Source organism: Cucurbita pepo, chromosome LG01 (assembly GCF_002806865.2).
Source record: "Cucurbita pepo subsp. pepo cultivar mu-cu-16 chromosome LG01, ASM280686v2, whole genome shotgun sequence".
In the NCBI taxonomy this organism is placed as follows: Eukaryota; Viridiplantae; Streptophyta; class Magnoliopsida; order Cucurbitales; family Cucurbitaceae; genus Cucurbita; species Cucurbita pepo.
In genome coordinates this window covers 4479818-4500151 of record NC_036638.1, presented here as the reverse complement: position 1 = coordinate 4500151, position 20334 = coordinate 4479818, and the positions used below count along the sequence as shown (strand labels likewise).

Here is a 20334-nt window from a genome sequence, read left to right as displayed (position 1 = left end):
GTTAAATAGACGTTATTTTCAATGAGAATTTATATATTCATTATCAAAAGTTCAAATTTATCCCGATAGATTTAAACTAAAAAATAAATATTTTTCAATATCAAATAGTAAGAAAAAATGAGTAAAATTAAAAAAAAATAATAATCGAAAAGAGGTGTTTTAATATTGGAAATCATCATTAGAACGTTGCAAAAGGGACATTAATGAGATTAAAACTTAAAAAAGAAAATGCTATAACATTAAAAATTATATATTGGCATTGAAACTAGTCACCCTTTTCCGTAAGGATCCGTTGGAACATTTGATTCACAGCTGCAGTAATCTCACCCACAGTGCTTAGTTCACATCCATCTTCAATCTGCCATATTCAAATAATTCAATCAACTATTACCAAAATTATTTTAAATTTTAAAAAAAAAAAGTAATGATTTAGGCCAAAGTAAGATTCTCATCTCATATTTAAGAACTTAATACTCTATCTCTTTACCTTAACGCTAAAACAATAAAAAACCATTTGGCCGATGGTAGTGACGTTGACGTGAAGAATCAAAAGTTTAAGAGAATGCAATTCCAGCGCCACTTTTAGAAGCTGATTCGGCCGATTCTCCGCCCTCATTTTTATATTGGCGTAGCTCTCTATCACCCTCACCTCCACCTTCGATTCCCCTGAATAATCCTGGCCGGCATAACAAATATGTTCATGCCTTTGCTTCTTTCCCTCTAACCACTGCACAAGCTGTTCTAACTCCCTCACCAACTTGATGGTCCCTCCCACGATTGACGCCTGATCTCCCTGCAAATTAAAACCTTTTCTTATCATTATTATGCAATGGAAGAAGATGGGATATGGATGAGATTACTTACCCTTTGGGTGTAAGAAGAAGGCATCATGGATCTCAGCACACACAGATACTCATTCATTTGCTTTCTCCTATTGCGTTCAACAGCTATGTGTGTCATTCTTTGCTTCTCAATCTCCTCCCTCTTCTTCACCATCTTCCCCCTCCGCCCCCATCGCTTCCCCACTGGAGCAACGGTGGCCCTCAATCCTCCCCCAACAAATTCGCCTGCTTCCATTGCTTCCACATTCTTCCATCCACAACCAATCAACTTATCTTCTTGGAACACCGCCGATTCTAAACCTAGCACCATTTTTATTTTTATTTTTTTTTTTTTTTTTAATTTGAGTGAAGGGACAAAGGTTCTTGTCATGAATGGGAATATTTATACTTAGACGATGGATTTAATAAATTCAAATAATTTCATGTCTCCTAAGTTATTAGATATAAATTTAATATACACGCCTTCATCAAATAATTTATCTTGTCCTACACTGAACTTACTATTTGTTTGTTTATGAATTAATACTTTGTGTTTTATTGGCATGGGGGGATGCATTCAAATTATTTTATGCAATTTTTTTCATTTTTTTCGTCCTTCACTCCAACAAATCTATGGGTTTTTTTATTTTTTTTTTATTTTTATAAATAAAATATCGTATTGAATTGGGAAATGGAAACTTTGGGTTTAATAAATTAACCATTTTGTTTTAAGAGATACAAAGTTTTATATATGTTCATTCATGTGATGATATCTTTGAATGAGTCCATCACAATTGACTTGTAACACAATAAGAATATATGAATGAACTGATACCACATTGGAGTGAGAGTGATCACAGGAATAAGATAACTAAGAAAAACTTAAAAGAACTAAAAGTTACTATCTCTGAACTTTCCTTTTTAGTGGTTTAATCATAGGAACTTCATTGTTAAACATGAGCAATTTTATATATTTAGTGACTCCCTAAGAATTTTCGTGAATGTATGAAAGTGAGAACAAAACATGTTAGAAAGATTCGTGTTGGTGGGCAAGAATTTTCTTATCAATTTCATCTCGACTAAACTAGACTTGCTTTTGCATCACTCTCGAGTTTCTTTTAAGATATTTGATAGTGTTAAATAGTGGTTTACTACAATAATCGAGGAGATTGAGAAATGGTAAGTGAAAAAGAAGGCAATAATTGATCAAGTGACATTACTTATTTACGAAAAATTGGAAAGAAAGCAAAGAGAGATAATTGAGCCAAATTCCATAGCAATAATAGAAGGGTTGGCAAGTAAGACGTCAATCAGCTTGAGCTCCCAATTGCATTATGAATGTGTACAAAAATTGTGTTTGATTCGTCATATGATTTGGATTTTTTTGGAGCAATTAGATGTACCAAAATATTGGTGGCTGCCCAAGTTGGGCATGGCCATATATTTATCACCTATTTCACTATTCAATCTTTCATTATTTCAAGCCCACTTGTTCTTTAAATTCATCTCTCTTTTTTTATGTGTTTTCTTCTTATAGACCTTATAGACCAATGTGCAAAGTTCCTTTTCCCGAAGCTCAAATTCACACGAAAAATATTAAATAACATTTAAAAATTTCAATTGAGAATAATCATTCAAAACTGATTTGATTTTATTAAGAATTAAAATAAAGCATTAAATAAGAGAACAAGAACACTGTCTTTGTTGTAAGTCTTTTTAGTGTTTTATAACAACATAGAAATATCTTTGTAAGAGATTTCCGTTTGCCTCAACCCAAGAATCTTATTTACTATTTAATATGAGAAGTTGTAATGCTTCTTCAAATTGTTATTCCTCCGTTTGGATTTTCTATTGTTACATTTATGATTAGATCTGGAATCCGCATCTAGATGATATGAGCAGCATTGAGGTCGATAGTATGAGAGTTATTATGGACGACTAAGACCAATACGAGGACCAAGTTTCGGAAAGTGAGCTCTAAATAAGTGGTAGTATGGTGAAGGGGGACCAAGTGCGAGCAGGTCCAGGACACACATGGTGGAAGATGGGGAAATGGGAAGCTTTGTTGGGGCAACAATGCATGTGAGGTTGTGCCAAGATTTTAGTCCAAATGGGTCAACAGAAACAAAGTTATGAATGAAGAAGATGAGTGAGTTAATGGGGTTCAAATGAGAGCATGGGCCTCAGGCCTCAGCTTGTGAAAACAAGCAGCAAGAGGGGATGGGGCATGCCAAGGTTGGTGGAGAAGGGAAGCCCCTCCCTCGTGCAGGCGTTTTATGTTCCCTCTTTCACCTGTCCTTCCCACCCAACCCACACCTGAAGCCCACCTTCCTCCCATACCGCCCCTCTTAAAAACTCCCTTCCCTTCCCTTCCCTTCATGTTGTTGTCATTTCTCATTTCTCCCCCCTATAATTTTCCTTCCACTTGCATGTCCTTCTCATTCTTATCTACTCGTTACGTTTTGTTTTTCACTTAATTTTGATGTGACACCGTTACGTTTTGTTTTTCACTTAATTTTGATGTGACACCGAGTGAACGAGAGGTTCATGAATGAAGTGAGATCTCATCTGAATGAAATCAATCTTGAAGATAAAATTATTAAGAAAGGCTACTATCCATACCAACCAAATGTACCTCAAACATGCTTTGTCCATATAATTTTATGTTAGGTGACCTTTTAGAACAAAATATGATGGAATGACTCCTGTTGTCTATAGGGATAGTCTTCACTTTTAGAAGTAAAAAGTAAATGGTTAGAATTTGACTATTTTAATTCTTTTTATGTCTAGAGATAACATGGCAGACAAAAAAGACTACAAAAGATCCGTGAAAAACCTAAATGCCACTTTTCATGAAAACGTGTTGTACGGAGCTTAATTGTGAGGACGTTCAACCTAGAAGGGAGGTGGATGTGAGATCCCACATCGATTAAAGAGAGAACTGAATGCTAGTAAAGACGCTGGACCCTAAAGGTGGTGGATTGTGAGATCACACATTGATTAGGGAAGAAAACAAAAGATTATTTATAAATGTGAGGAAACCTCCGTCTAACAGGCACATTTTAAAAATCTTGAGAAGAAGTCGGAAAGGAAAAGCCGACAATATCTATTAACGATGAACTTTGTAAATTACATTAATATTTAGAATTGTAAGACAATATCAAACGGAACTCAGATCCATAAATATTAAAAATGCTAATTCAGTATTTGAATCAAATATGTACAGTCTACTGATCAAATCACTCATAAAAGTCTTATGTACTTTTCTCATCTTATCCAGTTTCTTCTAGCAACATAGAAACTATATTAATCTTGAAACTTTCTTCGACTAATGGCTTCAAATCATACACGCAAAATCTGGAGTCGGGAAAAGTGTAGATGAGAAGTGTACAAAAAGGAGATTTGGTTGGAGTTGGCTTACTTGTCAACAAAGTAGCCCACCATTTCATTTTCATCCATCGAAGTTGGTGGAAATTAGTGGAGACTTCTCCTCGGCATTGCAAAGAAAAAGCAGACATCAAACACTGTAAAGGACAAGACACGAGGACACTTGGAAACCAAATTACGTTTGACATATCATAACCCGAAGACGCGTTGCTCATTTTTTGTTAACTTGGCCGTTAATGCCGCCGAAACCCCGCCCTCCCTCTTGCCACTCTCACCCAGATGGATGGATGGATGTTCACACACACGTAATAACATTGAACGTTGACTTTTAATGTTTTGTTGGTTTGACTTTTACTGCCTTTATATCTAGATTTAGTGTTTCGTTTGACCAAGATAGAGTTTAGATCTAGGACGGCGCTTCCAAATTTTTTAAAGGGTATTTAGTATAGTCATCGGTTCTAATTGCTTTTGGAGTCGGATCCCATATAAAAAAAATAGAATAAATAATGCATTGATCCAATGTTTAATACGAAATCGAGATGATTACAGACGCCACTGCTAATCCACAAAGGGACCGAGTGCATGTACGTATTTTACACGTTCGAAAAAATGATACTACAAATTGAAATTCCTTCCCCACAAGGAAGAAGGAAAAAAAAAACACGAAGAGGGGATTATCCCAAGTTATCGTTCGTGTGATTGGCAACGCGATCGTTAAACGATAACCGAAAAACCCACTTAACCATGTTCTTCTTCTTCGTGGGGAGATGGTTTGTAGTAGTGGTAGTAGTAGGACTAGTAGTTACTGTGGAGTTAACCACAAAAGCCTTTAGTCTCTGCATTGCAAGGTCCAACGTTGCCTCGGACATGTTGGCAAAACAAACACGGAACCAACCGGGTTCGGAGCAATGGCACGACTGTCCGGGCGACACGTTCAACCGCACCTCGAACACAATCTTCCTCCAAAGCTCCATTTCTGATTCAAAAGTATTGGCTCCAAGCAAATGCCTCATATCCACCCAACAAAACAACCCTGCATTCCCTTTATGGCACTTAATCCCTGCTTNGTATTGGCTCCAAGCAAATGCCTCATATCCACCCAACAAAACAGCCCTGCATTCCCTTTATGGCACTTAATCCCTGCCTTTTGCAGCCCTCTCACCAGCATTTTCTGTCTTTTCTCCAGCCTCTTTTGATTCTCCTTAATGTAATTCTTAGTAAACTTCTTGTCTGATAACATAGCTGATAAAAGGTACTGAGTTTGCGACGACACCAATCCGAAACTCGACATTTTCGTCGCTGCAGCCACAACTACATCGTCGTTCGAATAAATCGCTCCGACTCTAAACCCCGGTAGACCGAGATCTTTCGAGAGACTATAAACAATGTGAACTTGTTTACGGATTTGATGATTGTGTTTATAGTTTTGGTTGAGAATTTCCATGACGCTAACGAATCCCGGGTTGCGGAAAACCGTGCCGGAGTAGATCTCGTCGCTGATTAGATGAAGATTTTTTGATGCAATGAATTGGAGTAGAAGGTTGAGTTCTTGAGTAGTGATGGTGGTTCCTAATGGGTTTGATGGGTTAGTGACGAGCACGCCTTTGACCTTGAGGTCACGACTTTGGGCGCTTTGGTAGGCTTCTAACAGGGCAGACTCTGTAATTCTGAAGCCATTGGAGCTGGAACAATGGATGGGGACAATCTCTATCCCAGTTCTCCATTTCAAATCTCTGTCGAATCTGTAAAAATTATGACAACGTAAGACATTGCAAAGAGTAGAGAATTACACTACAATTTGGTTCTGGAAACGTACCCAGGATAGTAGGGGGTGGGCAGAAGAAAGGCGTCGCCAGGTTCAGCTAAGCAGAACATAAGTGTCTCATTAGCAGAGGTGGCACCAGCAGTGAGAACTATGTGGTCGGGATTGAACGTTACTCTGTTCCCTCTAATCTCCGACATGAACTCAGCCAATGCCTGAAACGCGCATTGAATTAGATCCAGCTTCGACAAGAACATAATAGTATTGAAAATTGAAAAGACAAAAAGGCAGTACCTTTTTGAATGCAGGCAAGCCATTGTAGTCTTGAAACAGGGCAAGTTCTCTAAAAATGGACTTCCCGTCTCTTTTAAAGCCAGCGGCATCTGGGTTCTCCTCTAGCCATCTCTCCAGCAGGTCAAAACATAGCTGTGACATTAATTAACGCAAAACGAAGCTTAATTAAAGGCATTATATGATTATATGATGAGTAGTAGTAATAATAATGATGATGATAATACCAACCTGATTTTCTGCAAGACCCATTTGGATAATGCCTTTAGGATTTAGAATCTCATCGTATGGATTCTTGTCATATTCCTCCCAGCCTAAAAAGTAAGAGGAGTCTTGTCCATGTGAGTTGCACGTGGCCTTTCTAGACAGTATCCCCATGAAGAAGGCAAGAATTGAGTGATGGTTTTTTGAAACAATTGAAGAAGGCGTTTTGAAGAGAGGGAATGAGAATTGAGGTATTTATAGAGATTTTGGGAAGGAATGAGACGTGGAAAAGCATACTCTGCTTTGCATACACCAAGGAATCACCGCGTCCACTTCAAAAGATGTATTATTTTGCAAGCCTTAGGTGTGGTAAATAAGAAGGGAAATTGAAGTGGATAGCGGCGGCAAAGGAGGACCCGTACCGACATGAAATCTTGCGAAAGGCGTAGTAGAAAGGGAGTGGGGCCATGTGAGGGGAGAGTGGGAGAAGCAGCGTCGCGTTGATTGTCGGTCATTTTACACAATTCTAAAAGCCTCTCCATTACGCCTTGTTTTTTTCCTACTCAAAACAATTTGCTGTGTTCCTTGTAGTGATGCCAAAAGTAGTGTGTGTTTGTCAAAGGGTGTTATTATTCCTACGCCAAAAGCACACCGAAAACCCCCCATATCAATGGGCCACACACCAAATTAAATGCCCATTTCTTCTAATTATCTCTCACAAGTAGTCAACACTTTTCAACACCATGTGATCAATACACAATTTGAGGCCTGGGGTATAAACGGTCAAGGGTCGAGTTCCGTAGAGAAGTATTGAGGCTTATAGAGCCTTCAAACATCCTCCCGTTCATTGGGCTCGATTCTTTTTTTTTCTAGAGTACTCGAACAAAGTATACCTTTTGTCCAACACTTCAGTCACTTTTGACTACACCTTCGTCAAAGAATGTACAAATTTTGTTCGATATTTGAGAATTTGATTGGCATGACTAAGTTAAGGGGATAGCATAGCTCTAATACCGTAGTAGTATGATATTATGCACTTCGAGCATGAGTCCTCATCACTTTGCTTTTGATTCACCCAAAATGTCTCGTACCAATGGATATAGATCTTTCCCTTAATTAGCTAATATGGGACTCACTCCCAACAATCTTCAACAAAGTGTAAATAACATGACTCTGTTGCAAAGGATGCAAGGAAGTTTTGATTCGAAGATTGAATATAGATAACTAAATGAAAGTTTTTACGCTCGCCATTTAATGAAATAATCAATTAAGTCAAAAGAGGTCGACAATAGGGAGTGAGTGAAACTTTTTAAAAGGAGAAAAAAAAAATTGAAAGAGAGGCACCAAATGTGTGTCATATGCTTAATGTTGTTGGGAGTAGTGAACGTATTTGAGTTTTGTTTCTTTTGTAATTGGAGAAAGAAAACAAAAGCATTAGGGGAATTGGGATTTTGGGTTTGAATAATGGAAGAAGCACGTGGATTGTAGTAGAAACTGGAAGGGGGAGTTATTAGGAGGGCATGTGAAGGGATTACCCCACAACAACACCACACCATAACCACAATGGTTTTACAAGAAAAACAAAACAAAACATAACATAACAAACAAGAATTGAAGGGGCCATTTGGGTTTTGTGGTGACAACTAGTATGATGCTCACGTTACTCTATCCCCCCCTCTTTCAACCACCATTTTCAACCCTTTTTATCGTCTTTTTCAAGGGCAATTGAACAGCCCCAATGCCCTTCTCTTCTGGTTATGCCCAACAACGTCAACTAAAGACTGTTTAGGGGAACAAGCACTATAATCAGTGGGCGGAAGGACGAGTAGAACAAGGCGTAGAGCAAACCTTAGCTTTAGGAACAAGCTAGTCTGGTGTAAAAAGAATGCCAGAAGGCCAACGCGTGAAGTATAATGACATAAATCATCAATAAACAAAACAGAGTAACCATATCCATTTATTGACTTCTGGAAACAGGATATATGTATGTTCATGCTTATGCATTCCCATGCATGATGGGAGAAATCATTCATGATACAAAATGCATAAAAGTCTTGTATTAATTTTTTTCAATTATCAAACAATTTAAAAACAACTTTATACACCTTTCTTATAATCAAAACATCACTTAATTAATTAATTTAAGGTTAATTGGTTAAAAAAGTCAACAACTTTAATCTTTTTACTCTACCTCCTTATGTTTCCACAAAATCTTCTTAATTATGACTCGAACACAAGATAAAATACTAAAGATCGGTGAGGAAGAGGTCGAAAGAGGATCGAAGATATAAACCGATCCTTTGGCTCAACCCAACAATAATATTAGGACTCAAGATAATTTTGCTAAATTTAAAATAATATATTTTTAATTTAGCAAAATATGATAAGATATCTCAATTTGAATCTATTGAAAATTTTAATATATATTTTAATTAATTTTATGTATCTAATATAATAAATTTAATTTGAAGATTTGAAATTAAATATCTTTTAATTTAATTTAAATGCTTTGACCATATTTGAAGTTAATAAATTTTACATTTACAAGGATATTAATATATAATAATTAAATAAAGTAGGAGAACCTTATTTAATTTTGTTGTAATGCGATTTACTAATAATTAATTTGATTTAGGTATTTGAATTAAAAATGAAATCGATGAAGGCGAGATTAAAGGAGAATTTTGGATTTGCAAAAGAGAAAATATAGTGAGTGGGTCCCACATGTTTATTTGGATTTTATGAAGAAAGTGGCAGAAATAAAAAATAAATAAAAGGAAGATTTCTACCAATTATAGTTATATTATGTGAATGGGCAGATTGATTTAAAGATTTATTATTTAAAAATAAAGCAAGATTAAAGGGGAATTAGAAACTAAGATTATAAAATATATTTTTTAAAAAAATATTAATTCTCGTACCAACCAAGAAGACTACAGTCGCAAGAAGACGAGGAAGAAGACGNGAAGACTACAGTCGCAAGAAGAGGAGGAAGACGAGGAAGAAGACGATAGCCATAGCCATCCAGAACAGTCACTACCACCCAAAGCGACTACCAGCAAGGAACTCCGACAGGTTTCTGTGTGTTCTTTTCTATTTTCTGAAACTGAAGTGTTTCTTCTTTTCCTCTCCTCATAATCCTCTTTCTCCTTTTTTAGGGTTTTCTCACTCTCTTTTCATGCTATACGATGAAATCCTCCTCCTCCTCCACCGTCTTCAGGCCGCCGGATTCTTCCCTCACATGTAATCGACCTTCCTATTTACAGTACCTGCCGCGTTCTCCGAACGGAGCTTCCAGGCCAGGTTTTCCTGTGAAATTTCATAATTGTTCTGGACAACGAACTTCCCCTAACCGCGCAAATTTTGTTATTGATCTCGTTTTGGATCATCGTGGCGTTGCGAAGTGCTCTGTTGAGGTTTTAATGGCTAAATGCAATTCCAAGCCGGATAATTTTATTGTCCCTCAGGGTGGTCCTGTTGTTGCGTTTTTGTTTTTCAAGCAATGGGTTAGTGCGCTTGAGGCTATGGTGAGGTTTTGGGAATTGCGCCTCGATGGGCTTCATGATTTCACTCCGATTCTTAAACCTAGGATCAATTTGCCCTCTGATGCTGACGAACTCCATGACCGACTTCGGAACCTCTTTGCTGGAAGAATACAGCGTCTTATGGATGGCGAAAAGGTCCGAGATTGGCAAAAGAAACGCGATCTTGTTAAGGTTCAGATTGATCGAATTTCTCATAGCCTACGGAAGCCCCTTGGTATTGCCACTCAGTTTGAACTCAGAGAAAAGAGAAAGGGGCTTATTGTCGAGAAGGATTCAATTATGAGGAACACGGAAGAGTTTAAGTCTGCTATGCGTTATATTCTGGATTATGTGGAAGGAAAGAAACTGGAACTATCAGATATCGAAGACGTGGGAGTTTTTAAATTTGACGAAACAATTAGCTGGAACCGGATTCATAGCTTGATTTTGAGAGAATGCCGCAGGCTTGAGGATAGTTTGCCCATGTATTCTTGCCGCCGGGAAATCCTTCGGCAAATTTACAGTCAACAGGTCCCCTTTACTTCTCAACTCTTGATTTTAATTTCACCCTGAAATTTATCCATTCTATTTGTTTGATTGTCGTTAGTTTTTTTGGAGCTAGAGAGCTATAGTTTATCAAGCCTGTTTACGATTGCATATGCATATGCAACCGTTGTTTCAAGAAAAAACCACCGTTGGGTTTGTGATTAATACTTGGGTTCCAATTGAAACTTTAAATAGTATGTTATGCGAAAATACACTTAAAATAATTAGATACTTGCTTTGATCTCAATCATAGGCCACGTGCATTGATCTTAGTTTCTCTATGGACTTGGAGTAATGAAATTTTTTTATTATCCTTTCATTCATAATTAGTGTAGTTCTCCAGTAACTTGTTAATCTAAGTTAATCCATACACCACTGTCCATCATTTATTTGTGTATGATTATTCTTATGTAGGTAATGGTATTGATTGGAGAAACTGGTTCAGGAAAGAGCACACAGTTGGTTCAATTTCTTGCTGATTCAGGACTTTCTTCTTCTAAGTCAATTGTATGTACACAGCCTCGCAAGATATCTGCTATCTCCCTTGCCCATAGGGTGAGAGAAGAAAGCCGTGGGTGTTATGATGATGATTGTATAAGTTGTTATCCATCATTTTCATCTGCTCAACAGTTCAAATCTAAGATAATATACACGACAGACCACTGTTTACTGCAACACTACATGAATGATAAGAAACTTTCTGGTGTTTCCTGCATTATAATTGACGAGGCTCATGAAAGAAGCTTGAATACTGATCTCCTTTTTGCATTACTGAAAAGTTTACTCATGGTGAGAGTTGATTTGCATCTTATTATTATGTCTGCAACAGCCAATGCAGATCAGCTATCAAAGTACTTCTTTGGTTGTGGAATCTTTCATGTACCGGGGAGGAACTTTCCTGTTGATATTAGATATGTTCCTTCTTTGGATGAAGGCTCTTCTGGTCCTTGCATTGTTGCTTCATATGTTACGGATGTTGTCAGAATGGCATCAGAGATTCACTGGAAAGAAAAGGGAGGGACTATTCTTGCCTTTTTGACTTCTCAGATGGAAGTGGAATGGGCATGCGAAAATTTTCATGCTCCCGGTACAGTTCCCTTGGCATTTCATGGGAAGCAATCCTTTGATGAGCAATTTCGAGTTTTCCAGGACCACCCTGGAAAAAGAAAGGTAATTTTTGCCACAAATCTTGCAGAGACATCATTGACAATTCCTGGGGTGAAGTATGTTATAGATCCTGGTTGGGTGAAAGATAGCAAATTTGAACCTAGAAATGGTATGAATATCCTTAAGGTATGCAGAACCAGTCAGAGTTCAGCTAATCAGCGAGCTGGTCGTGCTGGTAGAACAGAACCTGGAAGATGTTATAGACTGTACTCCCAGTCTGACTTTGAGTTAATGTCTCCTAACCATGAACCTGAGATTCGAAAAGTTCATCTTGGTGTTGCAATATTGAGAATTCTTGCCTTGGGTGTAAAGAATGTAGATGATTTTGACTTTGTAGATGCTCCCAGTGCGGAAGCTGTTGACATGGCCATCAGGAATCTCGTTCAGTTGGGAGCTATTACACTGAATGGTAATGTTTATGAACTAACAAATGAAGGTCGTAATTTAGTAAAGTTGGGCATTGAGCCACGCCTTGGCAAGTTGATTCTTAGTTGCTTCAATTGTCGTGTACGTAGAGAGGGTGTTGTACTTGCTGTTTTAATGACAAATGCTAGTAGTATATTTTGCCGAGTTGGTAAGGTTGAAGATAAATTAAAATCTGATTGCCAGAAGGTTCAATTTTGCCACCCTGATGGTGACCTTTTCACTCTGCTCTCAGTTTATAAACAATATGAAGCCTTGCCTAGGGAGAGGAAAAACCAATGGTGTTGGGAGAACAGCATTAATGCCAAAACTATGAGAAGATGCCAAGATGCCATCTTGGAATTGGAACGTTGTCTCAAACAAGAACTTAACATTATCATCCCAAGTTACTGGCTTTGGAGTTCGCTGAAGCCTACAGATCATGACAGAAATCTTAAAAAGTGTATACTTGCTTCTCTTTCTGAAAATGTGGCCATGTTCACTGGTTATGATCGACTGGGTTACGAAGTGGCAATGACTGGACGACATGTTCAACTACATCCATCATGTTCTTTGCTAATATTTAGTGAGAAGCCCAAATGGGTGGTGTTTGGTGAAATTTTGTCAATAAGTAATGAATATTTGGTATGCGTAACTGCCATTGATGTAGATGCTTTGTCTACCATTTCCCCTCCCCCTTTGTTTGACATTTCTCTTATGGAGAAACATAGGCTGGAGGTACGAACTCTTAGTGGCTTTGGCAAAACTCTGCTTAAAAGGGTTTGTGGAAAAAGCAACAGTAATCTTATTTCTCTTACATCACATGTTCGTAAAGTTTTCAGTGATGACTGCATAGGCATTGAAGTAAATATAAATCAGAATGAGATTCTGTTGTTCTCAAGATCAGAGAACATGGATGCGGTGTATCATTTTGTAAATGATATTTTGGAGTATGAAAGGAAATATTTATGGAATGAATGCATGGAGAAATGCTTGTATCATGGAAATGGCGGCTCACCTCCTGTTGCTTTGTTGGGTTCTGGTGCTAAAATAAGACATCTGGAGCTTGAGAAGAGATATTTGACTGTTGATGTATTTCGTTCGAATGTGGATTCCATTGATGATAAGGAACTTTTTATGTCTCTTGAGAAATCTGTATCTGGTACTATTTGTAATATTCAAAAAGTTCCATGTTCTGGACAGGATGACGATGATAAAGAAAGAGGACATAGAATAACATTTCTTACTCCTGATGCAGCTGAAAAAGCTTTGAAGCTCGATGGTGGTTTCTTTTGTGGATCCTTGGTGAAGATAATTCCTATGCGGATCACTGCTGGATGTGATAATAAACTTTTCTCTTTTCCTCCTGTCAAAGCTAAAGTCTTCTGGCCTCGTAGGTTGAGCAAAGGATTTGCAGTTGTTAAATGTAACAGTTATGATGTCAGTTTCCTTGTTAATGATTTCTCTAACCTACTGATTGGAGAAAGGTTCTTACGTTGTGAACCTAGCATAAAGTACAATGACTGTGTTACCTTAAGTGGAATCGACAAAGAGCTTTCTGAAGCTGATATTTTTAATATTCTGAGGTCTGCAACAGACAGGGAAATTTTGGATCTTTTTCTGGTTCGGGAAAATCCTGTTAATAATCCTCCAGTCAATGCTTGTGAAGAAGCTCTTCTGAAAGAAATCTCTGCTTTTATGCCTAAATCCCACCCTCATGTCAAATGTTGCTACGTTCAAGTTTTTCAACCTCAACCCAAGGATTTTTACATGAGAGCTGCAATAAATTTTGATGGAAGATTGCACTTGGAGGCAGCAAAAGCTTTGGAATATTTGGAAGGAAAATCACTGCCAGTATGTTTTCCATGGCAGAAAATTAAGTGCCAGCAGCTATTTCATAGCACTTTATCCTGCACCATCCCCATATTTCGAGTGATCAAATGTCAACTGAATTCCCTACTTGAAAGCTTGAAGAAGATAGATGGTATTTTCTCTATTGGATCCTCGTTTTTTTCACCGTTAGATTATGTGTGCTAACTGTTTTTTTCTCAATGTATATACACGCTATCTTTATCTCTGAACAACTTTGGAACTGTTGAATGTCTGTAGTTACTACATGAGTTCTTTAACATTTCATACTCATAAAAGTTGGCATGCACTTTTGTTGGTTATGCTATATTGGGCTACATTGGGCAAAGATGAAGTTTATTTGTTGCAGATTTGCGTTTTAGCATCACTACTGCCTTTATTTCTGCATTTATCATAAGCATGTGTCAGTGTCAACCCTACTGGAAGTTGGGGTAAACTTGAATGATTAAAGATGACATCTTGGCTTTTGTCAGATTCTAATGACCTTGAATCTTCATGTTAACCAGGTGCGGAATGCACTCTTTCTCAAAACATCAATGGTTCCTACCGAGTGAAGCTTTCTGCCAATGCCACGAAAACAGTAGCCGAGCTGAGACGACCAGTGGAAGCACTTCTGAGAGGGAAGATTATAGATCATGCTAGCGTGACTCCTACAGTTCTTCAGCATCTGACCTCTAGAGATGGCTTTGATCTAATAAATTTACTACAGCGGGAAAATGAAGTCTACATTCTCTTTGACAGGCAGAGACTTAGTCTACGAATTTTTGGTGCTTCTGAGAACGTAGCTGCAGCTGAGCGAAAGTTGATTCAATCCCTACAGACACTTCATGACCGCAAGCAACTTGAGATTCACCTTCGAGGCAAATCTCGGCCTCCCAACCTCCTGAAGACAGTGGTTGAGAAGTTCGGCCCTGATCTCAATGGCCTTAAACAGAAGTTTCCAGAAGCTGGATTTACATTAAATACCCGGCATCATATTTTATCTGTCCATGGTAGTAAAGATTTGAAGCAGGAAGTTGAAACAATTATTTATGAGCTTGAAAAGACGAGTGGTGGTTTAGCCGAGAGGCCTGATGATGCAGATGCGTGTTCAATTTGCTTATGCGACATTGAAGACGACAGGTTTGAACTTGAAGCCTGTGGACACCATTTTTGCCGGCAATGCCTTGTGGAACAGTTTGAATCTGCCATCAAAAACCATGGAAGCTTCCCAGTTTGTTGTGCCAAACAAACATGTCAGTCTCCCATATTACTTACAGATATGAGATATCTGTTGTCGAACGAGAAGCTGGAGGAACTGTTTCGAGCTTCATTGGGAGCTTTTGTTGCTGGTGACAGTGCCTATAGATTTTGCCCATCACCCGACTGCCCCTCAGTTTACCGAGTGGCCAGTCCCGATACATGTGGGGAACCATTCATGTGTGGAGCATGCTTCTCAGAAACTTGTACTAGATGCCATTTGGAGTATCATCCATTCTTATCGTGCGAACAGTACCGAGTGTTCAAGGAAGACCCAGATTCGTCACTGGACGAGTGGCGCAAAGGTAAAGAGAACGTCAAGAACTGCCCCGTCTGCGGGTACACGATTGAGAAAATAGAAGGGTGTAACCACATCGAATGCAAGTGTGGAAGGCATATTTGTTGGGTCTGTTTGGATTATTTTGGTAGCAGTGATGAATGTTATGGTCATTTGAGGAGCATTCATATGGCCTTCGTTTAAGCCTCATTACTGAATATATGTATAAATTAGTTATATATTAGGTAGGTTTGTTAGGCGTATATAATACACAGGGTTCCCTCTCCCTCCCTCCCCCCATGCGAAGCCATATAGTTAGTGGTATGTATGTGTATAATTATAGAATATATATATATATATATATATATTTAGGCAAAGCCATTTAACCCTTGTTTTTCATATGCAGCATATAATCTGTAAATTATCATTTTACTTTTCTAATGTACATTTTCTTTCTGTGTATTTATATTTCTAACTTACTGCGCTAATGGTTTGAATTGATTTTGATTTTAATTTTTAAATATCATATTTGAATCTCCACACCAATGTATGTGATTAGAAAAAGAAATTATAAAAGTTAATGGAAAGGGTAAAATGGTAAATATATTCAGGTGTTGACAACAAATGGGTCTTCATCAACATTACTACAAGTATAGCCCAAGAGAATGCCGACTCCCACAACACTCGAGCAGATTGCCAAAGCCCAAACCCATTTCACTCCTCCATTGCCATTGCCATTGTCTTCTTCTTCTTCTTCTTCTTCTTCTTCTTCTTCTTCTTTCCTCTTCTTCAACTTGGAAACTCTGAGCTCCATCAATTTCAGCGACTGTCGGTAACAGAAGATCAATCTCGCCTCATCTTCAAAAGCCCTACTTATACAATCCCTTTCCTCCATCAATTTCGCCGCCTTTCTCTCCGCCTCTCTCGCCCTCGTTTGCGACAGTCTCAGAGCCTTCAACAGCTCCAATTTCTCCTCCATCCCCCCTGTCTCCACTTCTTCCCGACCTCTACCTCTAGCCGCCATCGCCCCCTTGTCGGAGGCCGTGAATAACTTCTGCGGCGGCGGGAGATCGCAATTCCGAATTAGGTCAACGCCGGGCTTGTAGGGAAATTCGAGCAACATGTCGGTGGAATCTAGGGCTTCGGGATTAGACTTGAGGTTGTTGTAATTGTTCAGCCAGGCGGCGATGGTGGACTGCTTCATGATCGGAACTGTGAAGGAAAGGGATGGGATTTTAGAGAGGGAGATGAAAGAAGAAGTGAGAGAGAGAGATTGAATTGACAAAAAGTATTTAATGGGAAACAAATTCCTTGGATTGCTTCTCTCCATAAACTTGCGGTTTCTTTTTTGCTTCAAGACACCGATTCCTTTCAATTTTGGTTTTTTCTAAGCCCAAATAATAATCATCATCATANTTTTTGCTTCAAGACACCGATTCCTTTCAATTTTGGTTTTTTGTAAAGCCCAAATAATAATCATCATCATAAATAAAATACCCTTAAAGCACATTTGTTACAAAATCAAAATTCTTTTCAACTTCAAATCTAATGCGACCTAATCGACACTAAATCGTTGGAAAGGATTATATATGAAATAAATAAAATTTTAAGAAAACTTTTATGGATGTCCCTACTAATATTGCAACTTATAAAATATCTATTATATTATCAATAAGGTTTAAAAACTGGAACCAGAAAAAGACAAATTAGTTAGAATTTGATTGCTTCAAGTTATTATTATTTCCATGGTTTAAAACTTTAAAATTTCTATTTATTTGAATTAAAAAAAAAATTAGTTTATAAATAAATCCCCAATTAGATAGTGCTTAAATTGTCTGGAAGGAAGCGGAAGGAGACCAACAACATACCCCAATCAGATGTGGAAATGTGATAAATCAATCTATCAATCAATTTGGGACATGAACTAATGCGGATGGAGGAACTATAGTTGTCAAATTACCCGACTTTAGTAATATGATTTAAATTAAAAAATATATAAAATAGACAAATTTTTAGGTGATTTCATTTTCATTTTTTCTTCAACAAAAAAAAAATTAAGATCTTTTTTTTTTCAAATTCAATTTTATGGTTGAGAGTAACTTTGGGGTAATAATAAAAATTAATTTAATAAACAAATGTGATTAATGGATTAAAAGTTTGTTTGTTTATTATAATATCTTCTTATATAATAGGCTAAGTTTATTTAATAAAATATCATTTTAAAGGTCGCTTAATTTGAAAGTTGGATAATTTAATCTATCACTCTATTATTATAAAAATAAGAAAGTGGTTTAATAATTATTTAGATTTAATAAATGGTTAAATAAGAGTGATTAATGAGGTAGGTCATAATGAATAAATAAAGAAGATTTATTGTTAATTAAAAGGAAGGAAATGAAAGCCTTAATGAGTGGTTGATGTGATGAATAGAGAAGTCCATATCAACAACGCATCACCATAATGGGCTTTAAAAGATAAGATTCGTAAATTGATGAAGCACGAGATTTCACAATCCAATCTTATCCAAATTTGAAGTTTTTTGAAGGCACCAACACGTACCCACAGGTGTACGTGAAAGCTTCATCTGCTTCCACCTAACCCATGCCCTCCTACGTATATGTTCAGCAGCTTGGCAAAGGGGTCGGCTACTGCTGCACGGGTAGCAGCAACAACACAAGCTTTGAGCTCACAAATAGGCGTTAATGGCGCATTGAGGTGTGTTATACAACTTACTTTGGTTGGTCTCTCTTCCTGCAGTTTGGCGAATCACGGGGCAGTGTTGGTGCAAGGAAGTGAAGTGCTCCATCACAAGCCATCAAAATACTTTGCCACAAAGTCGTGACATGCTTCAATTCCTCTTCCCTTTTTTATACGCTGGACCTTTACATTCTTCTATTTTATTGGTAGCTACGTCATCATATAATATCATCATACAACACCATCACATTATAAGTGTGCACTTCCGCTCCCTTCTCTCATGCTGAGTCACAGGTAGCGCCTCGGAAAGCACGGATGAGCCACATGCCGGGAAACTTGCACGTGTGGTTCTGGCCGGGGTGCTGTAGTGAAACTGATTGCAAAGTAGGGAAATCGGCCACATTAAAATTACCTTTTAGGGAGGTCCGTTTGATATCCAAAAATTGTTCAGTAACAATTGGACAAGTGGAGAATGCTGGGTAAACCAGAAAAGTTTGGGTAGAGTTGGATCTAAATGTTAGATAGGTATAAAGCATAAATGACATGTGTAAAGGTTACGCACGTATTGTTATACATAAGACAAGTATTTCGACTAAATCGATAGTAAATCCACTTACTTGATTCGCCTAGGCCGAAGCTACTACAACTCTAACGCTGCACTCTGAAATTTAATTCTACCCACGGTTATAAATTAGTATTCATGATGGCTCACCTAATTTGGTATAAAATAATTTAAACTTATTGGCTCACCTAATTTGGTATAAAATAATTTAAACTTATTCCTGATAATTTAAACCAGCTAACTTAGACTCCAAAAATTTAAATAATTTAAATCGGCCCAATTTTATCATATCCAAACCGGATCAACTAAGATGTTGGCCTAGAGAAGTCCGTTCTCTAACTACCTTCAAAATGAAATGAAGTAAGAGATCTCTCTTTTATAGTTAACTCCTTAGGTGACAATTTGTTTTTTTTTTTTTTTTGTTCTAGTTTTTGGATTATTATATTTTCGAACATTATTATAAAAAAAAAAATTAATTAATTAAAGGTTTAAAACTTTTGGAGCTGACAATTTAAAAAAGAATATAATTAAAGGTAAATGTGTTTTTTTTTAATAAGTTTAAAAGTATTATTGAAAGTTAAAAATTTAGAATTACTTTTTTAGATAAATTATTAAATTTAAATATATTTTTATTAATTTAACTAAAATAAAATAAGGAGAATCAAATTGAAAAGATGAGAAAACCAGGTAAAATTGAAATGATAGGTTATAAGTTAACGTATTAGTTTACTCATAGCGTGGAAGGAGCCGTGAAAACGACAATGTCGTCCAAGGACAAGAACCAAGAGCCCACCTCCATGAGATTATTCTCCATTGACTTGACATTTTAAAGGCAGACTCATTGTTTGGTCACGCGTTTAGACGCCTCCTCCCACGAATAACGACTTTCTCTCATTCACACTCTTAAGCCAACTTTAATTAAATTTAAAAGTCAACTTTTCACACACGCCCAAAAGAATTCAATTTAAAGAAAGCTTGTGATTGAATACTTCAGCCAATTGATTAGATATGTAGCGAAAATACGAAGACCAAGGTGCTTACGACGTTAGCGTTTTAACATTCAATAGTTTAGAGAGTAATACATAACTGTTTTGGACGTACTCTTCTATCTACTAACTTGTCATGGTTACCGAGCTGGATTGTAAATTATTCAAAGCTATTCATTGTTGTGTTATGACTCTAGTTTTTTGAATGCTAGTTTGAACGTGGCCCACACAAGTTGGCTTAACATCAACTCACTTGGGCTAAGCCTTATTAGCCTCAACCAACCCACGTGGATGGGTCTCTATAGCCTCACCTGATTCATATGCTTCAACTCATCTTTTATCTTGGTTGACCTACGTAGTCGGTCTCACTTGGTCTTGGTTGATTCACTTGAGTTAACTCGAGTTAGGATTTGGTCTATCCACATAGGTTGGTCTATATAGCCAAATATTGGAATATTGAACGTAAAATAAAAAAATAATAATAATAAGACTAATTAATTAGATAATCCATTTTCAACTAAGGAAATTTATCCATTCATTATTTCCTTATCTTACTTTCTAACAAATTCCACCAATTTTAAATAATTATTTTTTTCTAAT

General features: G+C 37.2%; 3 protein-coding genes and 1 pseudogene across 3 annotated transcripts; 1 reads left to right on the top strand and 3 right to left on the bottom strand.

Moving 5' to 3' along the window:
- Positions 1-141: 141 nt before the first annotated feature.
- LOC111805968 (transcription factor bHLH94-like) lies at positions 142-1209 on the bottom strand. Its single transcript, XM_023691282.1, has 3 exons — positions 865-1209; positions 488-793; positions 142-358 (listed from the first exon to the last, which is right to left on the bottom strand). The coding sequence occupies exons 1-3, from the start codon at positions 1150-1152 to the stop codon at positions 266-268; spliced, it is 687 nt and encodes a 228-aa protein (XP_023547050.1). The 5' UTR covers positions 1153-1209; the 3' UTR covers positions 142-265.
- Positions 1210-4731: 3522 nt separating this feature from the next.
- LOC111811450 lies at positions 4732-6666 on the bottom strand (annotated as a pseudogene).
- A 2770-nt stretch (positions 6667-9436) lies between these two features.
- Positions 9437-15875, top strand: LOC111793583 (ATP-dependent RNA helicase DEAH12, chloroplastic-like). The gene is made up of 4 exons (XM_023675537.1): positions 9437-9540; positions 9624-10520; positions 10950-14088; positions 14480-15875. The coding sequence occupies exons 2-4, from the start codon at positions 9654-9656 to the stop codon at positions 15691-15693; spliced, it is 5220 nt and encodes a 1739-aa protein (XP_023531305.1). The 5' UTR covers positions 9437-9540; positions 9624-9653; the 3' UTR covers positions 15694-15875.
- A 221-nt stretch (positions 15876-16096) lies between these two features.
- On the bottom strand, positions 16097-16693 carry LOC111804522. The gene is made up of 2 exons (XM_023689367.1): positions 16284-16693; positions 16097-16133 (listed from the first exon to the last, which is right to left on the bottom strand). The coding sequence occupies exons 1-2, from the start codon at positions 16691-16693 to the stop codon at positions 16097-16099; spliced, it is 447 nt and encodes a 148-aa protein (XP_023545135.1).
- Between the last annotated feature and the right edge of the window lie 3641 nt (positions 16694-20334).

Excerpts from the sequence above, each read along its gene's own strand:
- LOC111793583 (XM_023675537.1), top strand. The coding sequence starts at position 9,654 with ATGAAATCCTCCTCCTCCTCCACCGTCTTCAGGCCGCCGGATTCTTCC. Across the intron at positions 10,521-10,949 it reads GGCAAATTTACAGTCAACAG|GTAATGGTATTGATTGGAGA; the intron begins GTCCCCTTTACT and ends ATTCTTATGTAG. Across the intron at positions 14,089-14,479 it reads AAGCTTGAAGAAGATAGATG|GTGCGGAATGCACTCTTTCT; the intron begins GTATTTTCTCTA and ends CATGTTAACCAG.
- LOC111805968 (XM_023691282.1), bottom strand. The coding sequence starts at position 1,152 with ATGGTGCTAGGTTTAGAATCGGCGGTGTTCCAAGAAGATAAGTTGATT. Across the intron at positions 794-864 it reads CTTCTTCTTACACCCAAAGG|GGAGATCAGGCGTCAATCGT; the intron begins GTAAGTAATCTC and ends TTTAATTTGCAG. Across the intron at positions 359-487 it reads TTTATTGTTTTAGCGTTAAG|ATTGAAGATGGATGTGAACT; the intron begins GTAAAGAGATAG and ends TGAATATGGCAG.
- LOC111804522 (XM_023689367.1), bottom strand. The coding sequence starts at position 16,693 with ATGAAGCAGTCCACCATCGCCGCCTGGCTGAACAATTACAACAACCTC. Across the intron at positions 16,134-16,283 it reads ATGGAGCTCAGAGTTTCCAA|TAATGTTGATGAAGACCCAT; the intron begins GTTGAAGAAGAG and ends CTATACTTGTAG.